Genomic DNA, 25,432 nt, shown 5'->3' with positions numbered 1-25,432 from the left:
TGTAACCCCCTCCAGCCCCTACACTCTTCCCATCTCCCGTAACCCCCTCCAGCCCCTACACCCCTTCTGTCTCCTGTAACCCCCTCCAGCCCCTACACCCGCCCATCTCTTTAACCCCCTCCGTGTCCCTGTAACCCCTCCGACCCCTACACACCACCGCACCTCTGCACCCCCTCCAGCCCCTACACCCTCCCCGTCTCCGGTGACCGAGGAGGGTCTTTGCTGTGCTGGGCAGAGGAAACTCACATTTCTTGGCATCCTCGGTGTCCTTGTTGGATCTCCAGATGGTGTCCTGGATCTCATCGAGCCAGAGTACGGCAGAGTCATCCTGTGTCTCCTGCAGGGGCAGGGCCAGTTGACACCATCAGTGACACAGCAGGGAACCAGTCAAGAGACCCCTAGCCCCACGAACGGCTGGCCTGTGAGTGACATGTGTAACAGTAGCCCAAATCTCCCTGGTCACTATTTGTTCAGCACCTTTCAAAGCCTCTGGACGCCCCACAGAGCAACTAACAGCCAGCAAATCTCTTCTAAAGACCCCGGTGTGATTCCTCAAAGGCTACTGTGTGTATGTGGTGACAGGAGATAAAATTTAGACCTCACAGGATAGCACTGTAGTGTAATCATTAACGCATTATGCACCAGTGATCACTGATCAGAGTTCCATTCCTGTCACTGTCTAGAAGGAGTTTGGATGTTCTCATGACCGTGTGGGTTTCCTCCAGGTGCTCTGGTTTCCTCCCACAGTCCGAAGCTGTATGGGTTAGGGTTAGTGAGTTGTGGGCGTGCGATGCTGGTGACACCTGCTGGCTGCTCGAGGCATATCCTCCGACTGTGCTGGTCGTTGACACAATAAGATATATTTCACAGCATGCTTCGATGTACAAGTGACGAACAAAGCTAATCTTTAGGATCTTAATGTTTATACACTTTTCACTGACCATTCCACTGTGGCTTTCAGGTCGGAAAACCTGTTCTGCATCGTATCTCTAACACTTCTCTGCTTTCTTCTCTGTAGTGTCAGAGGCATGACAGAAGTTTATAGATTTATGACTGGCATAGATAAGATAGGCAGTCACAATTATTTCCCGAGGTGAAGACGTTGAAGGTGAAAGAGAAATTTAAAGGGAATTTTTGAGGCTTTTTTTTGTTCCACAGAGAATGGTAGTTGCTCAGAACATATACTACATCCACCGTCATTCCATAGGCCCATATGATATAGGAGCAGACGTAGGCCATTCGGTGCATTGAGACTGTTTCACCATTCCATAATGGCTGACTTATTATTCCTCTCAGCCCATTCTCCTGCCTTCTCTCTGTAACATTTGATGACCTGACTAATCAGGAACCAATCAACCTTTGCTTTAGATATACCCAAAATGGCTTGGCCTACACAGCCATCTGTGGTAATAAATTCCACAGATTCACCACCCTCTCGCTGAAGAAATTTTTCCTCAAATCTGTTCTAAATGGACATCCCTCAATTTTGAGGCTGTGCTCTCTGGTCTGAGACTTCTCCACGATAGGAAACATCCTCTCCACAACCATTCTATCTCGGCCTTTCAATATCTGATTGGTTTCAAGGAGATTCCTCCTCAATCTTCCAAACAATAGTGCTGTTGGCAAACCAAAGCTTAAATATAGCATTATCTTTTGCTATATTTAAATTTAAATATGGGTGAAGTAAGGGTTTGTGGTGACTTGTGGTGAGACACCACATGGCTTACAGTGACATGGTACCAAGAAACAGAAGGGCCCCATAGCCGACTTTACCACTGAGACCATGATCTGTAATGACAGTGGCTCACCAGCAGGGGGCTGTGCACCTTCTGCAATGACGACTCCCATGGTTTGCAGTGAAACCCCCACGCCACTAGTGGGCAGTGTCCCTGCAATGCCATCATCACCTCGTCCCACAAGAGGGTAGTGCTTCCCCCTCTCCAGGTGACATCATTCTCCTGGACCACAGTGACACCGCCACACAACCAGGGGTGGGGCCCTATGCAATGACACCTCCCCAGCACCAGGGGGCAGGGCCCCCTACAATAACATCATTCCCATCAGCTGCAATGACACTATTTTGTAGGTATAGAAAGGGCACACGATAGCAGACTTTTTCCACTGAGGTTGGGCGAGATGAATTGGTCATGGGTTAAGGGTGAAAGGTGAAAAGGGAACCTGAAGGGAAACTTCCTCACTCAGAGGGTGGTGAGAGTGTGGATCGAGCTTTCAGCGGAAGTGATGGATGAGTACAAGTTTAACATTTAAGAGAAATTTGGATAGGTACTTGGATTGGAGGGGGATGGAGCAGGTTGATGGGGGAGGGGAGGGGAGGGAACGTCGACTCAGACCATGAGAGGCCTGGACATTTTCATGCCTTACAAGGCACAGATTGGAAGTCTGTGTGGGGTGCCACTCCTCAGACAGACTAGAGCAATATGTGATTAAGTGCCTTGCTCAAGGGCACAAATACGCTGCCACAGCTGAGCCTTGAACTAGCGACCTTGAGACAACTAGATGAACGCCTTAAACACTTGGCCATGTGCCCAACACAATGGGTCATGGTCTCAGTGGTAAAGTTGGCTATGGGGTCCTTCTGTTTCTTGGTACCATGTCACTGTAAACCATGTGGTGTCTCACCACAAGTCACCACAACAGGTTGATGGGACGGCAGATTAATAGTTCGGCACAGACTAGATGGGCTGAAGTGTTGTAATGACATCTTTGAACCACAAGGGGGTGGTGCCTTCAGCAGTGATATCAACCCACATGACCTGCAGTGACAGCTCCCCACCACCAGGGGTGAGGTATGCCCTGCAGTGACATCACACACATGGCCAGTAATGACACCTCCTCACCACTAGGGGCCAGTGTGCCCAGCAATGACATCACACACATGGCCAGTAATGACACCTCCTCACCACTAGGGGCTGGTGTGCCCAGCATTGACATCACACACATGGCCAGTAATGACACCTCCTCACTACTAGGGGCCGGTGTGCCCAGCAATGACATCAGCCTCATGGACACCTCCCCATCGCTGGGGTGGGGAGCCTGCTGTCCCAAGCTGTGAATCAGTGTCATGTGACCACCCAGGGCAGCGAAAAGTCTCTCCCGGTTCTAGGGGATGTCTGATGGGACTGCCCAGTGCCAACTTCAGTGCGGTGGGCAGCAGAGGGATGATCTGTTTCTGAGGGTGGAGGAGATGAGCTCAGCCTCCGTGGAGGAGAGACACCGAGTGGACCTATTGCGTTTGGACCACCTTCCCCCACAGAGGCTGCCGACCCACTGAGTTCCTCCGGTGCTCTGTGTGTCAGAGATCTGACTTCGCTCACCACCACAGTGGCAACAGCGGCCCCACTCCTCAAATTTCTACCAGAGCCTCATGGTATTCTGGCAGAGGAGATACTGCCCGAGAGTCATACAGCACGAAGCGAGCTCTTTGGCCCATCTGCTCCATCCTGAACACAACATCCTGCCAGTCCAAATTGCCCACATTCACTCCATAACCCCCCAAGCCCCTCCCATCCTTTACCTGTCCAAATGCCCATTAAATGTTGCAACTGTATCTGCTTCGACCACTTCCTCCTGAGCTCCAGGTAAAAAAGATCCAGCACGGCCAACTTCTCCCTGTAATTCTGTCCCTCTAGTCCAGGCTTCGTAAATCTCTTCTGCACCCTCTCCAGCTTGACGATACCTTTCCTACAGTGTAGCCAGTTAGCATAACGCACAGAGGCAGCAATCACCCACCCAGGTTCACTTCCTGCCACTGTCTGTAAGGAGTTTGTATGTTCTCCCTGGGACTGCATGGGTTTCCTCCGAGTGCTCTGCTTTCCTCCCACATTTCAAAAACATACGGGTGAGGGTTGGTGAGTTGTGGGCATGCTGTGTTGGTGCCAGAGGAGTGGTGACACTTGCAGGCTGCCCCCAGCACATCCTGTGCAAATGATGCACTTCTCTGCAGGTTTCGATGTTTTGATGGACACGGGACAGATAAAGCTAATCAAACCTCTGTGCAAGGCACCTTCGCTCAGTCCACAGGAGTGATCGGGCTTCCAGCCAAGTGCCCCTGGAATCCCACGCACCTAGCCTACGCTCCATCTGACTCCAACCTTGACCTCCCCACCTCTGACCCCTGACAAGGTCTCAACAAAGCCCAACATCAGTCTGAATAAGAGCATCTCGCCTGCTGCACACCGCAAGACTCAACGGTTTCAGATAACCAGCCTTTCCAGGCTGTGTATCACCACTCCAGTGGCCATCTTTCTCCACTTCTCAATTTCACAGACTCTCACCACATGTAAGAGAAATTGAGATGGGCATTTGAAACGTGCTGAACAAAGAATGGGATGAGTTATTGAAAGCCACCAAACAACCAGCAGACTTGAGGTACAGTTCCGATTATAGAGAAACATAGAACATTACAGCACAGTACAGGGCCCTTCAGACCATGATTAACACCCTGGTTTCCCTAGTTCATCCTACATGTTCACACTTGCTGCTCCTCTGCACAGACACATTTCTCCAGCCTGTTTCCCTGTCTCTGTCTAGAGACATTTCTCCAGCCTGTTTCCCGATGTCTATCCGGAGACATTTCTCCTGTCTGTTTCCCGATCTCTATACGGAGACATTTCTCCAGTCTGTTTCCCCGTCTCTATCCGGAAACATTTCTCCTGCCTGTTTCCCCGTCTCTATCTGGAGACATTTCTCCAGCCTGTTTCTCCGTCTCTATCCGGAGACATTTCTCCAGTCTGTTTCCTGATGTCTATCCGGAGACATTTCTCCAGTCTGTTTCCCCGTCTCTGTCTGGAGACATTTCTCCAGCCTGTTTCCCGATGTCTATCCGGAGACATTCCTCCAGCCTGTTTGCTGGTCCCTAAAACATTTACTTTAGTATTCTGTCTTTGATAAATTCTCAAATCCTCTCAATTTGCTGACTTTTGCTATTTTCTGGCAATATTAAAATATTATCGTGACATCACCCTTAATTTTCTTCTGAGTCATTGTTTAATAACTTTGTCCACCAGGCATTTAATTCTCGAGGGAATGAATTATAAATAATTACTTCAAATATTTATATTATCTGTTATCTTAACTTTGAATCTTGTTTTCCCATCTGGCTATCACCGCTAATGTGTAGATGTTAGTACACCACAATGTAGATAGAACACTTTCTTATGATTAAGACCATAATCTAGTTGTTTAAGGCACCCTTAAACTGAAGAAAAGAAAACTGAATTTTATTCATTTAATTATTGAGAAACAGCACAGAACAGACCCTTCTGGCACTTTGAGCCACACCACCCAGCAACCCCCGATTTAACCCGAAGCTCTCAGAGGACAATTTACAATGACAAATTAACCTACTAACAGGGATGTCTTTGGACTGTGGGAGGAAACCAGAGCACCCAGAGGAAACCCACACAGTCCACAGGGATGATGTATAAACTCCTCGCAAAGGATGCTGGGAATAAACTTTGAACTCTGACGCCCCAGAAATACCTTCGTCAAACTGATGTCAATGAACTTCATCAGAATGCACATAATTGATTTTAAAAACCTGTCCCTGATTGGATTCCTGTCAACTGATCCAGATAATGGTCTGGCAATGGGTGGGTGTGTGAAGACATTGTTGTCTTGGTCGACAGTAGGAGAGGTTCGAGGGAAGGGGCATGGATTTGATGCTGAGATAAGAGAGGAATTTCAAAGGGGGAAAAGCCACTGTGGGGGTACAGGAAGGAGATGCAAAGACAAGATGACCAATCACAGGTGAGGATAAGGTTCCATCTTCCTCAAATCCCTCCCAGCTTAGGAATGACAACTTCCAAACATCCAACCACTTCAAGGTTGTTATCTGGATCAGTGGTCAGGGAACAGGTCAGTTCAGAATCAGACATCTGGATTGAGAAGGAATTCAAAGTTCAAGCTAAATTTATGGTCAAAGTACGTACATGTCACCATATACAACCCTGAGGTTCACTTTCTGGTGGCTGTTTACAGAAGATACAAAGAAACACAACAGAATTGATAAAAACTGCACACAAAGACAAACAACCAATGTGCAAAAGACAACAATTGATTTGCTTTTAGCTGGTTTGGCACAACGCTGTGGGCCGAAGGGCCGGTTCCTGAACTGTATGTTCTAAATTGCGCAAAGACAAAAAATAAGAATAATGAAAGCAAATGATTAAGTAACAACTACTGAGAATGTGAGGTGTAGAGAACGTGTCCTTGAAGACAAGTACACAGGTTGTGGGGTCAGTTGAGAGGAAGTGAGTCTGTAGGTTGTGGATGTTGGGGTGAGTGAAGTTATTCACTCTGATTCAAGAGCCTAATGCTTCAATACACCCACAATGGAGGTATCACTGGAGAAGAGTGATCACCAGTGAAATGTCACCTGGTGCTGCAACATCACCTTACCTGCGCTTTTTCCCTCTTGGTTCTGATGAGCATCTCCTGGTAATGTTCAGCCACGGGCGGGGAGACGTCGGCCAGCTTGGCACTGGGCAGCAGCAAAGCATCCAGGGTCTTCCGAGAATCTCCTTCATCTACAGCTTCGTTAATCAGGCTAATTGCCTTAATTCCTGAAGGGGTGGAAGTGTCAGAATAACTTTAACCTTCTCAGGAGGCCAAAGCAACCGGCTAAAGAGACCGACCCCTCCCAGAATCCCGCTCCGTGTTATCCTGGCTTGTGCTGCGGGTGGGGCCGACGATATTCCCAATGACTCTCTGGACACAAGGGGTGGGATGGAACTCTAATCACAGGGCCTGTCCACACTGTTGTGACTGTGGATCAGAGGTCATGTACCCCTACCAATAAGATCACAGCTTATTCACGACCCAACTCTAAAGTCCTCCAGACACCAGAAACTCAACTATCTCATTCAGCACTGCAAGCATTATTACCTATCCACGTACCAATTCCAACTTCTCTTAAATGGTGCAATCGAATCTGCATCCGCCACTCCCGCTGGCAATTCAGTCCCCACTTACACCACCCTGAGCTGAAGAAGCTCCCCCTTAGTATCCCCTTAAATATTTGACCATTCACTCTTAACCCATGACGCCTAGTTCAAGTCTCACCCAACCTCAGTGGAAAAAGCCTCCTTGCATTTACATTTATACCCCTCACAATTTTGTACCCCTCTATCAAATCTCCCCTCATGCTCCTATGCTCCAGGGAATAAACTCCCAAACTATTCAACCTCTCCCTATAACTCAGCTCCTCAAGTTCCGGCAACATCCTTGTAAATTTCCTCTGTACTATTTCGATCTTACTGACACCTTTCCCGTTTCTTCTTGTCTGCCAAGGACAGAACAAGAGGCTGGGACCTGTTCTCACTAGAATCGTGAAGAGTGAAGGGCGATTTCATGTCGATGTGTAGGTTCTTGTGGGCCTTAAGGATATTGACACAGGGATGATGTTCCCCCGACTGGGGTATCCCATTGTTGATTGGCTGATTAATGAGGTGTACCTAACAAAGTGGCCAATGAGTACACTTGCAATAAAGTAATTGGGATCTGAATCAGGAGCCATTCCTGGACCTACAACCCGCGCACCAGGAGCCTCCCACTCATGATTGGCCGAAACTTACTGTCGTGTTCCTCCTGAACCACCATATTGACCTGGTCAACTGTGGCCTGGATGTCATTCCAGGTGAGGAACTCGGTGCTCTCAATTCCAGCTCGAGTCTTCAGTTTCATCAGCTCGTCGATGTACCTGGGGCACACGAAAAGAGCCTGTCAGACCCACGCAGCAGGTGCCGGGGTGGGGGGGGGGTTCGGTGTTGGAGTGGTTAGACAGAGGGAGGAGGGAGGATCGGAGTTGGGGTTCACACGGAAGCCAATAGGAGTCCAATGGCAGAGAGTCAATGGGAAGCTTCAGATTCGAAGGAGATCTACGCTTGGAAATGGGGTGAACGGAGACAAGAGATGGACTGAGGATGGTGATCAGCCCACGTTATTCTGAACGATAGGAGGGGTTCAAGGGGCTGATTGTTATTTTCTTGAAATTTAGCGTACCTATGCTTGCATGTATTTTTATATTACCACCCACATACATGTGATTTTTCACTGGATTTTCCAGTGATTCTACTGCAGCTGCTTCAGCATTTTTCTGGAAGGTTCTCAGTTTTTCTGCAGGAGTCACACCACTTGGATCTTGCCACTTCAGAGGTTAATTGTTATCACTGCAATATTTTTCCTTTTACATATTTAGAGATACGGTGTAGAACAGGGCCATCTGGCCCAACAAGCCACACCACCCAGCAATTCACCAATTTGACATTTGCCTAATCACGGGTGGTGGCGGGGTGGGGATACCTCTCTACAAAAGGAGGTGTGAGGTGCTCCTTCTCTCCGCTAGCCTGCAGGTCACCCTCGGGCAAGGTGTAGCATCTGCTCAGCACCCCCACCCGCTCGGGGTCACGTGAAGCCATGGCAGGTGCAGGACGGTCGTACGATCAGCTGGTGCATAGCACGAGTCCTGGTTATGTGACCACTGACACCAGACAATCTCTGAAGAGTATTGATCATGGCTGGGGTCACCCATCTTGTAAAGACACTGCCCAGAAGAAAGCAATGGCAAAGCACTTCTGTAGAATTTGCCACAAACAATCATGATCATGGAGACCATGATCGCCCAGGGTACATAATGAAGAAAGTGAACAATCACAGAAAATTTTACAATGACCAATTAACCTACTAACCGGTACATTTTTGGACTGTGGGAGGAAAGCAGAGCCCCCAGAGGAACCCAGCAGGGGAAACGAATATATTGTTGTTGTTTTAGTCGGAGTTAGTTTTCTGTAAAGAATGACCACAACTAATTTGTTCTCTGCTGTTTTTTGTTTGAGTAACATTTAATCAAACAAGTTTTATGCCTCATTCTTAACTTCTGAACCTCTGGATCGCAAAATCACCAGGATCTTGTGCTTAAGAAAATGCTAGCGGTCTGTTGACCCTGCTCTTCTCCCCACAGACGCTGCCCGACCTGCTGGGTTTTCTGTGTCACTGTGGGAAGCAGGAACGACTGGGATTGGTGAGGTGTTGGGGTCGGTGAGGATGGAGGGAGGAGTCACTGGCCTCAGGACCCTACCTCTGTGCATTGCCATCGTCGACATTGGTGAGACCTGTCACCCGGTTACGGATCAGCCGCCACACCTCGTTCATGTCACCCGCCTCCAGCGCGCGGTTAATCAGTGCCACCGAGGAAAGCATCTCCACAGCTACCACCAGCTCCGTGTGTGTCAGGTTGCCCTGGGCCGGAGACAGTGCAAACAGTCAGTGCCCAGATCAGGGAAACAGGTGGACTATAACAATGCGACAAACCTCAAACCCTTCACCACCCGCTCCCCCCTCACTTACCGACACCTCCCCCACCACCAAACTCCCCCTGACCCGCTCCTATTCCTCAGACTGCAGGCAACACAGTTTTAGACCATAAGATACAGGAGCAGAATTAGACTTACTGGTGAACGCAGCAGGCCAGGCAGCATATCTAGGAAGAGGTACAGTCGAAGGGTCTCGGCCCGAAATGTCAACTGTACCTCTTCCTAGAGATGCTGCCTGGCCTGCTGCGTTCACCAGCAACTTTGATGTGTGTTGCTTGAATTTCCAGCATCTGCAGAATTCCTCGTGTTGCAGAATTAGGCTGTTTGGCTAATCGAGTAACTTGATCATGGCTGATTTATTTTCCCTCTCCCGGGGGCGGGGGGGGGGGGGTTGGGGAAGAGAAGGAGGGAGAGGGAGAAGTAGGGGTTGAGGTGGGAAGAGGGAAATGTGAGGGGGAGTGGGAAAGAGGGAGGTGCAAGGGGGGAGGGCGAAATGGGGCAGGAGCGGGAGATGGGGTGGGGGAAGGAGGGAGATGGGAGGGGGAGGGGAAGGGGGAGGGGAAGGGGGAGGGGAAGGGGGAGGGGAAGGGGGAGGGGAAGGGGGAGGGGAAGGGGGAGGGGAAGGAGGGAGATGGGGGGAGGGAAAGGAGGGAGATGGGGGGAGGGGGAGGGTGATGAGGCAGAGAGGGATAGTGGGGAAGGGGACCAGTCCTCACCTCCTGGCTCTGCTGTTGCAGGGTCCTCAGTTCCTGTTGGTACAGGGGGGCAGCAAACGGATGAACCTCCGGTAACTGCGCCTCGGGGTTCTTCAGCTCCTTGACCGTCTGGTCAGCATCCCCGCCGCGGATCGCAGTGTTAATCCGGGACACGGCCTCCAGCACTTGGGGGGGGAGCAGGGGAGGGGGTGGGTATGGGTGGAAAGTGAACAAGAGTGGTCAGCGTGGGACCTGATCAACCGCAGAGAGATCACCTCGCAACCCCAGGGTACAGGTTACACGCACTGCGACCCCGCCCCCCCCCCCCCCCCCACCCAGTGACCACGACGGCCGCTGCCTCCTGTGTGGGGCATGGAGGGACCAGCTGGGGAAATCAACAAGGTAGCACAGCTCAGCAGAGGGGCCGAACGATCTCTCCACATTCCTTTGCGGGGGCAGGTACTCACATTTCTTGAAGCGTTGAGCATCTTCGTTAGCCTGATCAACTCCAGACTGTAACTCCTCTTTGGTCAGTGGCTCGCTCGAGCCTTGCTCCTGAGGGAGAGGGGAGAGGGGAGAGTGGAGACGGGAGTGCACGTGAGTCCTTGCTTAGTCCTCAACACCGTCAGGTTCATCTTCTATCTGGGTAACATCCAACTTGATGGGGATTTCTCCAGCTTCTGGTAATTTCTCCCCACTCTCTTTTTCCAATTTCCATTCTGGTTCGCCTCTCACCTTTTCATCTCCTCACCTGCCCATCACCTCCCTCTGGTTCCCTTTATTCCACTATCCACTCACTTCTCCTATCAGATTTCTTCTTCTTCAGCCCTTTAACTCTTCCACCTATCAGCGCCCAGCTTCTTACTTCATCCTTCTTCCCCCCCGCCACCTCAGCTGGTCTCATCTATCGCCTGCCAGCTTGTACTCCTTCCCTTCCTCCACCATCTTCTCCCTACCTTTCCAGACCCGATGAAGGGTCTCAGCTGAAACTTTGACAGTTTATTCCCCCCCACAGATGCTGCCTGACCTGCTGAGTTCCTCCAGCATTTTGCGTGTGTTGCTCTGGATTTCCAGTATCTGCAGTATCTTTTTGAGTTTGTGGTGTGACACCCATCTACCGTCTGGAAGTAATTCCCTCTCTGCTTCTCCGTTGCTGGCTGATATGACAGTCATCCACAACACACAACCATTCACCTCATGGAATTAGCCTCCATATTCTTGTCCTAGCCCCACTCACCTATTTCCCCAGACAGAGATCTGCATTTACCAAACTCTCCTTTCGAACTTCCTTCTTACAATGCCCCGGGACGGGGGCGCTGGAGACCTGTCCGGGAGCATTACCCCAATCATCCTGGGCTGCGGCCTGGGGTTCTATTCATTCTCCTCCCCCTCTGTACTTCATTTGGCTGTGGGCAAGGAACCCTCGGCGCCCCCACCCCACCACCTCCTGCTAATCAGCCTCACCCTCACCTGGGTCTTCCGTTGTCTGGTGGTGGACAGTTCCTTGAGGTACCAGTCGCAGGCCTCTAGTTCCACGCCTCGCAGGCCGAGGGCTGGTGACCGCAGGGTGTTGTACAAGCCCAGTGCATCCCCCCGCTGCAAGGCCTCCTCCACACACTTCAGACCCGACTGCACTGCAAGGGAAGGGGTTGTCTTTAACAAGGAGCATCAGCAAGGCCCAACTCCTCCATGGACGGTCCCAAGCCCGGCTGTCTACGGAGGAGGATTGGGTAGCAAGCCATCCCATAAAATCCCAGAAGTACAGAAACACACACAGAGGCTTCAAAGCCCTCACCCCTGGGCAGGAAGGATCTTTGCCTTGAAGACGTATGAAGTCATGTGGTAAAAATGGAAACAGGACAGAAGATTCTGGTGAGCTGGGGTCAGTGGCTGATGCCCCAGTTGGAGTGATGGGCTTAAGAAGAAGATCAGCATGGCCCAGGGGTCAGCTGTAGATCAGCAGGCACCATCGCAATATCAAACAAATCCCCAAACAGTACACAGAACACTACAGCACAGTGCAGGCCTTCAGCTACAGTACTGTGATCAACTCCCAGATCAATCTAACCCTTCCCATCCTAAATAATCCTCCATTTTTCTATCATCCACGTGCTTATCTTAGAAACAGGAGCACCCGGAGGAAACACACATGGTGATGGGCAGAAAGTACAAACTCCTTACAGCAGCACCAGAACTGAACCGCGAACTCCGATGGCCGAGCTGTCAAAGTGTTGCACTAACGACGACGCTACCATGGCGCGCAACTCTGTCTGCTGTTATAAGATCATTCAATTGTCCTTCATGTAATGAAAATGAAGTCTTGATTTCTCAGTCTACTGCATCATGAACCTTGAAGTTTATGGCCTGCCTGCATTTTCTCTGTAACTCTAACACTGTACTCTGCACTCTGCTTTTATTGTTTGTACTACCTCCAAGTACTGAAGTATGAAGTGATCTGACCGGCTGCCACACAGACGAAAGCTTTCACTCTCTCTCAGGACATGAGGCAATAATAAACCAATTACCAGTAACTTCACAGGCAGTAATTAGAACCTGCATTTCACTACTTATCTTTTAGTTGGAGCACACTGGAGCTGAGACAATGGGCAATTGGCCAATGATGCAGGAAGGTGGGGTCGTACATAAACATTTCTTAACATGACGTATGTGAAATTTTTGGCAAGTGTTCTGTATTCCTTTCATTTGAAATTTTTCTAAATAAAATAATGGATTCCAGTTAATCGAGCCACTGGTTACTCGGGGCAACCGCTTATTTGGGACAACGCTTAAAGAACAAAAACTAATCCAAAGAATATCTGGGACTCCCTTTGTTTATTTGGGACACGATGCCACTTAATTGGGACAGGAGACTGTTGGCGACCAGTTTCTAACTCGCATCAGTTGCGCGCACGTGTGTGGCCATTAGACACTACACCGTGAGATAAGGTGAGGGCCTCTGTCAGTCAGAATTGACCATGGATATTGTGTCCTGGCTGTCTAGATGTACAAGCCTGGGCTGTACAATAGAAGAACCAGCTGTTGTCCATGAAGCAAGCTCCCCCTCTCCACGCATCTGAAGAACCCAAAGGAAAGGCAGAGACCGATACAGTTGGTTACCAGTCAGCGTTGAACTCAATGTAGGCCTGCCTCAGGGACTCCAGCTCTGGATTTTTCTCTCGGGGTTTATTCCCGACGCCTTCCCCATGAGTGGATATAGCCACAAGGCAGGGGAGGATTGAGACCAGTTTTCCTGCTCCAAGATGAGCTGCCAACCACGGCTAACGAGCTCCATCTGCCCGGAGCGACTCATTTTAAGGCGCCAGTAACGCACTTTTTCCTCTCCTCCTCAGAAACGGTTCCACTGGGCTTAGTAGCTAAGCCATATGGAAGATCAGGAGCTGGACTTGGTTGTCAGAGGCTATTTGAGGACCACGCCATTGGGAGCATTTAACAGGTAGTGGCAGCTTATCCCCATTACCACTCCTGGCTATAAAATCTGTTCTTAAGCAGTTTTTAAATAGCCTCGGTTGTATGTGTTTGCATTCAAAAAGCAGTGGCTTTTGTTGGTGAGAAATAAGCTCAGAACTGGTTTGCTCAGTGCAGATTCAATCATTCAGGCTCGCAGATGCCAGAAGTGAGCGGGAGTCAAAATGAAACAATTTCACTACTTCAACAAGTTAGGAACTCTGAGCAGTTTGAAGATGTTGACAATCATCTTCAATGAAAATGAAGATTTGGAAGACACAATTATTGACAGCATTATAAGAAGGCAGATCATAATTTATTCTAGGTGCCTGCACTGATTTTGTTCATTTACAGTCAATCAAAAGGTCATGGAATGTACACTGGATGAATTTCTGTGTCATTAACTACTGGGAACTAATAGACTCTTATAGTAGTGTTCTAATTTGTTCTGTATTTCATTGAAATACATAATTTGTTACTCAGTATATGGTAATTGTCTTTTTTATACTTCTGTAACTATTTCCATGAAACTTTTGGCTGACTGGGGCAGCTGTTTAATTGGGCCAAAATGTACTGGACCTGATGTGTCCCAATTAACCTGATTCCACGGAGTATGAAAAAACTGGCTCAGGAGGGAGCTGGGAAAGATCTTCATCATCTGTGGAGAGAGACAGCCCAGAGCTGCTCAGTGACCATCTGCTTGCCAGACAATTGAAAGACCAACTGGTGAATGAACAGTGGGGTCTGCCTGCCTCACTCAGGCTTGTGCACATACAGCTCCATTCCAACTGACCATACTGGCTGTCCAAGCACAGCAGGTTAAAGGAGAATTTCAACAGAGAATTGGGAACAGCACCTAAAAGCTGGAAGGAGGCCTGAAGGCAGGAATTGAACATGACCAGCAGAAAAAGAAGAGATTAAACAGCAAAACGGTCATTGTCTTTTCTCTAGGGTTGGGGAATCCAAAACTCACGGCTACAGAAAAGGGGAGAGATTTAAAAGAGACCTTCTTTACACAGAGGGCAGTGAGTACCTGGAACAAGCTGCCAGAGGAAGTGGTTGAGGCAGGTACAACCACTACATCGAAGAAGCATTTTGGACAGGTACATGGAGGGGAGGGGCTTGAAGGGTTACAGACCAAACACAGGCAACTCAGAAAATGCCGTGGTCAGCATGGACTAGACAGGCCAAAGGGCCTGCTTCTGTGCCGTACAAGTCCTCAACAGAATACGAGAAACAGGCCACTTAGTCCATCTTTTCTACCTCCCCTAAAACCATGTGGCCAAGTGGTTAAGGCCATGGACTAGCGACCTAAAGGTCCTGAGTTCGAGCTCCAGCCGAGGGAACGTGTTGTGTCCTTGAGCAAGGCACTTAACCACACATTGCTCTGCGACGACACTGGTGCCAAGTTGTGTGGGTCCTAATGCCCCTCCCTTGGACAACATTGGTGCCGTGGAGAGGGGAGACTTGCAGCATGGGCAACTGCTAGTCTTCCATACAACCTTTGCTCAGGCCTGCGCCCTGGAGAGTGAAGACTTTCCAGGTGCAGATCCATGGTCTTGCAAGACTAACAGATGCCTGTACTTGTAAAACCCTGCTATCGTCTGAAATATCCCAGCACAGACACAATGTAGAACCTGACCTTTCACCCTTGCTGGAAGATCCCATGCACCAACTCGGATTCTGTCACATGGCCAGATGAAGCAACAGGCGTCACCCAACCCAGACCTCGCAAAGAAACAAGAGTGGCCAGAACTTTGTGAAAAGATTGATACTATTTAATTTGAAAGCCGGGTTTTCAATCGAAATAAAGGAAACTCTGAAGGGTTTAGGAGGCTAGTTTGCTGGGGCTGATTGGGAAACTAGAGTAAAGAATGTGTCAATCACAGGCAGTGGCAAGTGTTAAAAACAATCGCAAGAATTGCAAAAAATGCACATCCCCTTACACAACAGGAAGTGAGGTCCAACCACAGGCTACAAGAGAAATAGATGGTGTCAAATCAAAAGAAAAACTGAGAAGGCAGTGAGAGAAATCAGCAAGTCACATGACAGCCTGTGTTTTACAAGTCAGCAAAGGATGACCAAAGAAAGGGAAAAATACAGTGAGCAAGAAACACTGTACAAGTTCCAGTGAAAAACATGTGGGCACCTTGTCGACAAAGGCCAAAGAGTTTATAATGCGGATTAAATGACTGAGGAAGTTTTAATTGGCAATGTGGAGGAACAAAGGTCTTGGGATCCCTCTAAGCTGCCACACAAGTTGATAGGGTGGTTCAGAAGGCGTATGGTGTGTTGAACTTCATAAGTCGTGTGACTGAATTCAAGCGCCATTCGGTAATGTTGCAGCTCTATAAAACTACGGTTAGACCACACTTGGAATATAGTGTTCAGTTTTGCTCACCTCTATCAGAAGGATGTGGAAGCTTTAGAGAGGGTGCAGAGGAGATTTACCAGGATGCTGCCTGGATTAGAGAGCGTGTCTAATTACAGCAGGTTGAGTGAGCTCGAGCTTTTCTTTTTGGAACGAAGAAGGATGAGAGATGATTTGACAGAGATGTACAAAATGATAAGAGGCAGAGATCAAGTGGACAGCCAGAGACTTTTTCCAGAGCGGAAAAGTCTAACACAAGAGGGCATAATTTTAAGGTGATTGGAGAAAAGTATAAGGGGGCAGGGATGTTGGAGGTGAGTTCTTCACACAGAGAGTGGTGAGTGTGTGAAATGTACTGCTGGGGTGGTAGTAGACACAGATACATTAAGGGCTTTCAGAAAGACTCTTAGATAGGCACATGGATAATGGAAAATTTGAGGGCTCTGTAGGATGGAAGGGGTCGACTGATCTTAGATTATGTTAAAAGGTTAGCACGTCATGGGGCAAAGGGCCTGTACTATGCTGTAACAGTGTTCTATCTTCGAAGTAAACACATTCTTTGCCTCTTTATGGAAGAAGATACAAAAATGTTGCTGAACAAGCTTTGAGCACAACGGAGTTGATGATACGAGACCAGTCTGGATTACGAGACAGAAAGCAGAGTCTGGGTCAGCGGGCTGTGACTCGTGGTACCACAAGGATCAGTGTCTGCATCTCAATGATTCACAATCTACATCAACAGTTTGACCAGTGCAACCAAAAGGACAGGCTGTCCCAAGCCGGCGGGACTCAGGATCAGAGGGTCGTTAAATGTTTAGAATTCCCTCTCTCCCAGGGAGACCGGGGGTGGAACACAGCAGGAATGTTAGTAAGGAAGTTGAAGGGTTTCGGGGAGAGAGAGGTCATGTTACAGACGGGCAGAGTACAGAACGATGAGGGGTAGAGTACAGAACCATGAGGGGTAGAGTATAGAACCATGAAGGGTTACGGAGGGGTAGGGTACAGGACGATGAGGGGTTACGGAGAGGTAGAGTACAGAACGATGAGGGGTTACGGAGGGGTAGAGTACAGAACGATGAGGGGTTACGGAGAGGTGGAGTACAGAACGATGAGGGGTTACGCAGGGGTAGAGTACAGAACGATGAGGGGTTGCGGAGGGGTAGAGTACAGAACGACGAGGGGTTACGGAGGGGTAGAGTACAGAACGACGAGGGGTTACGGAGGGGTAGAGTACAGAACGATGAGGGGTTATGGAGAGGTAGAGTACAGAACGATGAGGGGTTACAGAGGCGTAGAGTACAGGACGATGAGGGGTTACGCAGGGGTAGAGTACAGAACGATGAGGGGTTACGGAGAGGTAGAGTACAGAACGATGAGGGGTTACAGAGGCGTAGAGTACAGGACGATGAGGGGTTACGCAGGGGTAGAGTACAGAACGATGAGGGGTTACAGAGGGACAAATACAGGAAGATGGGGAGTGAGCAGCGACCTTGTTCAATGGCGGGGTAGAGTCAAACAGCTGCCCAATCTCGCTCCGACCCCTGATGTGACTGTATGATGAACGAGGAGTTTGCGATTGCTGCTCCCTCTGCAAGTCACCCACAGGCTAACTCATCGCCGCCCGCTGCACAGTTGCCACAACAGCCAAGTGTTTACACTGATGCACAGAGACTCCAGCAGGCCCTGAGTAAGGAGTGGCAGCTGTAGCTGGTAGTACAGACCAGCTTCCAGCCGTCACAATGCCACCTTCAAGGTCACACAGCCAGCGGGGCTGGAGAGGAGGTTGGGAGGTCCGGTGTCATGGACAGTGGACAATGGGTGTTGAGGGAGAGTCAGTCTCTGCTAATTAGTAATCGGTTTATAACTGTCACCTGTAACAAGGTAGACTGAAATGTTTTTGCTCAATGCAGATCAGATTCAGATTTATCCTCAACGGCATGTGGCATGAAATTTGTTAACTTAGCAGCAGCAGTTCAATGCGATACATAATCCAGCATAGAGAGAGAAAAAAATAAATAAAATATAATCATAAATAAACAACTCAATTACATATATTGAATAGATTTTTAAAAAATGTGCAAAAACAGAAATACTGTATATTAAAAAAAAAGTGAGGTAGTGTCCAAGGGTTCAATGTCCGTTTAGAAATCGGATGGCAGAGGGGAAGAAGCTGTTCCTGAATCACTGGGTGTGTGCCTTCAGGCTTCTGTACCTCCTTCCTGATGGTAACAGTGAGAAAAGGGCATGCCCTGGGTGCTGGAGGTCCTTAATAATGGATCAGGTCATACCCAAGTACAATGCAGTAGTAAAGAGGATTCTGAATACAGAAAGCAGGGTTGCAGAGAAAGTGCGGTATGTAGGTGAACGATCAAATGGCAGGGCCACAGTGAGGTGGACTGTAAGATCAAGATTTTGAGCACATGAGAGCACTGAAGAGTCTGATAATTGTGGGATAGACACTGTCCTTGAGCTGCTGGTATGTGCTTTCTGGCTTTTCTATCTTCTGCTCAAACATAAAATATTAGAGCATGGTGTAGGCCCTTCAGCCCAATGTTGTGCTAGCCCTTTAACCTACTCCAAGATAAATCTAACCCTTCCCTCTTACATCACCCTCCATTTTTCTACCATGCATGTGCCTATCTAGGAATTTCTTCAATGTCCCTAATGTATCTGTCTCTACCACCACTCTTGGTGGGACATCCACACACCCACCACCCTGCGTAAAGATCTTAGCTCTGGCACCCCCACCCCCCTACACTCTCCTCCAATCACCTTTATATAATGTCCCCTTGAGTGACAGAGAAGAGAGGATGACCAGGGCGGGAGCTGTTTGCTGTTTTCACAAGACAGGGGGAGGTGTAGCCGGCATCAACAGAGGGAAGGCTGGTTTGTGTGATCAGACCATGAGACATCGGAGCAGAATGAGGCCATTTGGCCCATTGAGTCGGCTCCATGGCAAATTTGTTATCCCTCTTAACTCCATTCTCCTGCCTTCTCTTCATAACCTTTGACCCCCCTTACTAACCAAGAATCCATCAACCTCCGCTTTAAATATACCCAATGACTTGGCTTCCAGTCGCTTGTGGCAATGAATTCCTCAGATTCGTCACCCTCCAGCTAAAGAAATTCCTCCCATCTCTGCTCTTTAGATGTCCTTGTATTTTGAGGTTGTGCGCTCTGGTCCTCAACTCCCCCACTATAGGGAAGAACCTCTCCATGTCCACTCTATCTTGGCCCTAGTGAAGTGTCCACAACTCTCCGTGGTGGTCTTGGGCAGAGCAACTGCTGAAGCAAGCTGTGATGCTTCTGGATTAGAGTGTTTTCAGAGTTAGGGACGTGCTGAATATCCTGAGCCTTCTGAGGAAATAGAGACATTGTTGTGGTTTCTTCAGCGTTGCGTCTGCTGGGCTAGACCACCCAGGATAACTTGTTGGTGATATTTACATCTCAGAACTTGAAGCTCTCTCAAAAAAAAACTTACGTTACCAAAGACTCTCACAAGTTTCTACAGACGTACTGTGGAGAGCATTCTGGCTGGTTGCTTCACTGTCTGGTACGGAGGGGCCACTGCACACAGCTGGAGAGAGCGGCAAAAAGTTGCAAACTCAGCCAGCTCCATCAAGGGCACTAGCCTTCCAGCACTGAGGACACATTCAAAAGGTAATGGTTCAAAAAGCGGTACCCATCATTTGGGACCCCCATGACCCGGGACATACCCTGTCCTTGTTGCACCATCAAGGAGGAACAGGAGCCTGAAGAATCACACTCAACATTTCAGGAACAGCTTTTTCCCCTTGTCCATCAGATTTCTGGACAGACTACTTTGATCAGTTTCTCCTTGTCCACTACTTATTTAACTTAATAACTTTAAAATTGTAATTTATTGTTTAAAAAATATGTATTGCGATGCACTGCTGTTGCAAAACAACAAATTTCACAACATTTGCCAGTGATACATGACCTGACTGATTCTCTCAACCCTTTGCACCATTAATACAGATGGACGTGGACGCCACCCCATGACCTAAAGTCAATGACCAGTTCCTTCGCTTTGCTAACATGGAGGCAGAGGTGTGTGGTGGTCCAGGGTATTAGAGGCACAGGTGAAAGAGCGCACACTGCTCCTCTGTCTCTGCCAAACGATGGTTCAATGGGACATCACCCCAGGGTGTTTGGCTGTGAATGTGCCCCAGCCTGCTCCTCTCACAGACCCCCACACACCAACCGGGCTCAGGATTTTCAGTCCCTTGCTGCTTCAGCCAGTTCCTCACTGCAGGGAAGGGGCTGGGCTTCCACCCAGGAACAGGCAAGGGTGACAACGTCCCTCCAACTTACGGTTGACTTTGTTGACGTTGCCCTGGATCTCAGCCTGAGTCAGGAGTACCTCGTAAGCATCTCGCTCACTGTCTGGGCTCCCTGGAACCTCCTGCAAAGTACAACACAGCTAATGTTTCCCTTTTCCAATTTCTGCGTCTCTCCCCTCCCCCCCACCCCAGCTCTCAGACCCCAGCACCCACCCTGGCCCCAGGCTGCTGAAGACATAAGACCTATGTGGGCTGGAGCTCAAAACTCCTTCTGCATCCGTATTCCAGAGAAAGAAAGCAGCATGCACACCACATACCCACTTTTTCCCTCTCTCTCTCTCAAAACACACACTCTCCACCTTCCCTCTCACTCACACATAGACACCTGCACTATTTCCCTTTTCTTTAACATATTCCAGAGCAAGGCAGCAGTGTGTAAACCATACAGCCACTTTCTCGCCCCGTCACACACTCCTGCACATTCCACACCTTCTCCCCCTCTCCTTCTCACACACACCATGTCTCCTCTCTTTCTGACACACACACACCCCTACTCACCCACCATATCTCTATTTCAGGCTCAGACTGGGGGTCCTTATAAACATTAACTGTTTATTCCCCTCTATAGATGCTGCCTGACCTGCTGAGTTCCTTCAGCATTTTGTACATGTTGCTCCAGATTTCCAGTATCCCTTGTGTCTCCCACCATCTTCCCTCTATTCCTCAGACACACACACAAATCCACACCATCTCCCTTCTCTAGTGCACACACATAGATACACCAGACACACAAACGTGCACACGAAGACACATGCACAGCACTTGGAAAACCCCACTTACAGAACCCATCTCACCGCTCAGCGACAGAGCCCTGCACACAGTCAGGGTGACAGAGCTACCCCCGGTACCACCCTGCGCTCACGCAGATGCCCACCTTGTTTTTAGCGTTGGCTGCCTTCTCGCGCTTGGCGCAGCTCAGCGTGGCCTGGTACTGCTCGCTCTGGCTCTCATCAAGGTTCAGCAGCAGGGCGTTTGGGTTCTTCATTGCTGTCAGGGTCTCTGCCGCAACCCCACGGTCTATGGCGTCATTGATAGCGATGACAGCAGCGTGCACTGTGGGAGGGGTGGGGGGAACAGCAGGTCAGCCAGGAGGAACCAGTCTCTTCCCATGCCCCCCGCCCCCTCGGTGTGGTAAGTCTTCATTCAGAACCCTCATCCTTTGATTCACCTCCTGTAGCCCCCTGTCACCTGCACTCCGTTTGTCAGGCTGACCCCTACACCCACCACTGTAATCACCTGCCACACTTAACCCAGCCCCCTGTGACACCCACCTCTGAAAACCCTCCAGTACCTAAACCAACCCCCTCCACCCTTCCTACACCTACTCCCCTTTCTGTAACTGCCCCCCCATAGTTACACCACCCCGTCACCCCCGCAAGTCCCTACACCCACACTCTGTAACACTCTTCCCAACCTGCAACCCCGCTCTACAAACACGTCCCACACCCATTCCTCTGTTGTACCCCTACACCCTCCCTGTGTAACCCTCACTAGCCTTGGCACTTCGCTACCTCAGTTACCCTGACAGACACGAAACAGATCTCTAACCCCCCCCTCCCCGTAACTGTTTCTGTGACAATGACTGGATGCTCCATCGCCAGAAGGTGCTAGCGTTTCAAACTCTCCACAACGCCTGAGTCACCCCCTCATCTCCTCATGAGACTTACATCAGTCACCCCTCTCTGCACACCTCCTCTTCTCCCTCACTACAATCCTCGCAATCCCTAAACCGTTACTCTCCTCCGTCACCCCCTCCCAGCCCCTCACACCCCCACACCCTCCCTCGAACCCCTCTCCTCACCCTGACCACCCCCCCCCGATACAAGCTGCCTTTTCTCTCAGTACAATGCAGGATTTTGATGCAAAACCTCACAATCACTTCGTCCCTCCCTACAGACACTGCTCAACCCACTGTCCCTCCAGCAGGTCGGATATCCAGACCACTATTCTCCCCCTACCCGGGGTGGGGGGAGGGTGACTCAAAAGGGAGACAGCTGTGATCGTGCACACCCTTTCCTGGGAACAGTGCATTCCTCACAGTGTAATACCACATGGACTGAGGCCCTTCAGCCCAGCTCGTCTGTGCTGTCAAACCTAGCAGGGCTCTCAGAGAGCATGCTGGGATTGGAAGGGGCCCCCGTTGCCGATGTCACTTACGGGCAGCCTCATCCACCGAGAGCTCGTTGGCGAGAATGCCGCCGATCTTGCTGAAGGCAGGCATCTGGATCCCATACTTCTCCAACTCGCGCTTCATGTTGTTGATCTCCTCCTCTGCAACAGACCAGTGAGGGTGGGTGGTGGGGGGGGGGGGGGGGAGAGGCATTAGGAAGGCTTCCTCTCACAGGGATCCCTGCGCCATCCGCCCTCCCCACCCTGTCGTCCGATACCACAAAGGGCCCTGCGTTCACCCAGTCCCATCTCACAGCAGGAAAATCCCACCCTTCATCGATGATGGAGAACACCCCACATGCCAAGAGGACCGGTACTTTCGGCTCTCTGCACATTGTAGCCCACCCACACTCCTGCCCAAAGCCCCCTGCCCCACCTTCGTTCCAACCACTTCAACACCAGTACGACCCATTCCCGTCCTCTGTCAGTCCGCTGACGCTCATCAGCAGCTCAGCACTGACTGGGGTCATAGGACTTCAAGACACAGGAGCAGAATGAGGCCATTTGGCCCATCTAGTCCGCTCTGCCATTCAATCATGGCTGATCTATCTTCCCTCTCAACGCCATTCTCCTGCCTTCCCCCCATAACCTTTGACAGGCTTACTAATCAAGAACCTCTCTACCTCTGCTTTAAATATACCCAATGATTTGTGCTCCGCAGCCATTTGTGGCAACAAATTCCACAGCTCCACCACCCTCTAGCTAAAGAAATTCCTCCACATCTCAGTTCTAAAGGGATATCCTTATATTCGGAGGCTGTGCCCACTGGTCCTAGACTCTCCCGGTATAGGAAACATCCTCTCCACATTCACTCTCTAGCTCTTTCAATATTTGATAGGTTACAATGAGATCCGCCCCCCTCCAGTCTTCCAAACTCCAGCGAGTACAGGCCCTGAACCGACATACGTTCCTCGTGTTAACCCTTCCATTCCCAGGATAATTTTTGTAAAGCTCCTCTGGACCCTCTCCAATGCCAGCATATTTTTTCTTAAATAGGTGAGAATACTGAAGGGTTAATCTCATCACAGGGCAGATGTCCCCCTTCAGTCACAGGGTCTTTTACCTCCACCTGTGAGGACAAATGGTCTTACTGCACCATACTCTTCGTGTGTCCTTCTCCATGCACATTCTAAGCGCATGCCCCCGGGACTGTGTAATTTAAGTGTGATATGCTGTCAGTACGTAGGACATACAGAAGGTGTCACACTGACCTTTGATCATCTGCCACAACATTTACACTCACCTGTAAAAGCAACTTTGCCGTAAAGGTCCTGAATTTGTGGAGCCAAGCCCAGTTTGAAAAGATACAGACTACAAGGAAAACAAGAGAAAAATCAAAACTGTAGCACTTCCCCACACAGCTCCTCCCGAGAGGTCCCTGTCAATACACCGGCATGTGTGGACATTGTTTCGATGCAGAGGTTTGAGAATCGGGACCAGGGACCAGCGGTTGGAAGCCCAAAGGTGGCCTGTTCTGTGGGTGGATAGGTGGGAGAAAAGAGGCTTTGCTTTGCTTTGTTTTACTGTCGTTGTTCTGCTGAACACTGTGGGCATGCTGTGTTGGTGCCCAGTTGTGTGGCATCACACAGTGAGTGGGCTGCCCTCAGCTCATCCTCGGACTGTGCTGTCTGTTAACACAAACGACACATTTCACTGTACTTGTGATAAGTAAATGAATCGGGATCGGATATATAAACAGCCTTTTTTGAACAGAAAGATCCCACAAATGCCATAAGCAGAATGGTTCCCTTGTACCAAAAGGTGGACTCATGGCCTGACAATTGTCCTTGTTATGATGGGGCAGCACAGTGGAGTAGTGATCAGTGCAATGCTTTAGAGATTGGGGTTCATTTCCAGACTCTGTCTGTATGTTCTCCCCGTGACCATGTGGATTTCCTCCAGATGCTCAGGTTTCCTCCCACATTCCAAAGGTGTACAGTGAGAGGTAATGAGTCACGGACATGCCATGTTGGCACGGGATGCACAGCGACACTCACAGACTGCCCAGCTGATTTGATTTGACACAAACAACGCATTGCACTGTACGTGATAAATAAAGCTCATCTTTTATCTCTTTATTGCACCTTATTGTCTGCCTGCACTGCACGTCCTCTGTAGCTGTGACACTTGATTCTGCATTCTGTTATTGTTTCACCTTGTACGAGCTCAAAGTATTGCATTCAGCTCTGGTCACCTTAGAAAAGGAAGGATGAGGAAGCTTTAGAGAGGGTGCAGAGGAGATTTAGCAGGGTGCTGCCTGGATTATAGAGCATGTCTTATGAGGATTGGCTAAATGAGCTGGAGCTTTTCTCTCTGGAGTGAAGGAGGAAGAGGCGACTTGACAATATGACAGCAGTCACAGATAGAGTAGACAGCCAGAGACTTTTCCTCAGGACGGAAATACAAGATGGCATAATGTCATAATGCCTTAGGCGCATATATATAGCTAGGGTGCCAAAACTTTTGCACAGTCCTGAAGTAATTTTATGCATTGCACTGTACTGCTACTAAAAAAAAACACATTTCATGATGTACGTGCGTGATGATACACCTGATTCTGATACAGGTTTCTATTGTGATTCTGATACAGGTTTCTATTGTGATTCTGATATAGGTTTCTACTGTGATTCTGATATAGGTTTCTTCCCCTGAGAGGGGGAAAGGGGGTTGGGAGAGGGGAATCATGGTTGGGAAAATGGGAAAAGAAGAGGCAAGTACCAGAGGGACATTCAGTACACCGATTGTTTGGAATCAAATGACCTTGCCTGGTGTATGCACCTGCTCCAAACTCCTCCCCTCCACCCCCCCACGCCCGACACTCCTCTGCTACCTGTCCCATACCCCTTCTGCGGCGTTCCGCCCTCGCCATTCCCAACATCCTTTGCTCCTGCCAGACTTACAAACTCGCTCTCTGCTCACAAATTTGGTACTGTGCAAAAGTCTAGCTATATACATGTGTCTCAGACTTTTGCACAGTACTCTACATTTGGGACATTTAAGAGACTCTTAGATAGAAACATGGATGAACGAAAATGG

At 49.4% G+C, this 25,432-nt stretch overlaps 1 protein-coding gene across 1 annotated transcript in view; it reads right to left on the bottom strand.

The window, feature by feature from the left end:
* The window catches only part of LOC140212239 (ras GTPase-activating-like protein IQGAP1), a 95,825-nt gene that overhangs the window by 14,874 nt on the left and 55,519 nt on the right, over positions 1–25,432 (bottom strand). The window contains exons 6-16 of the mRNA XM_072282963.1: positions 23,640–23,707; positions 22,385–22,498; positions 21,102–21,280; positions 20,199–20,289; positions 11,498–11,661; positions 10,495–10,582; positions 10,049–10,212; positions 9,098–9,258; positions 7,596–7,720; positions 6,421–6,584; positions 247–337 (exon numbers count right to left, since the gene is read on the bottom strand). Coding sequence (XP_072139064.1) covers positions 247–337; positions 6,421–6,584; positions 7,596–7,720; positions 9,098–9,258; positions 10,049–10,212; positions 10,495–10,582; positions 11,498–11,661; positions 20,199–20,289; positions 21,102–21,280; positions 22,385–22,498; positions 23,640–23,707 — 1,409 coding nt within the window. The remainder of the gene's footprint in view (positions 1–246; positions 338–6,420; positions 6,585–7,595; positions 7,721–9,097; positions 9,259–10,048; positions 10,213–10,494; positions 10,583–11,497; positions 11,662–20,198; positions 20,290–21,101; positions 21,281–22,384; positions 22,499–23,639; positions 23,708–25,432) is intronic.

This window comes from Mobula birostris, chromosome 18 (assembly GCF_030028105.1).
Source record: "Mobula birostris isolate sMobBir1 chromosome 18, sMobBir1.hap1, whole genome shotgun sequence".
NCBI classification, from domain to species: Eukaryota; Metazoa; Chordata; class Chondrichthyes; order Myliobatiformes; family Myliobatidae; genus Mobula; species Mobula birostris.
Note: the sequence above shows the minus strand (reverse complement) of the source record. Positions and strands in the feature narration are given on the sequence as shown.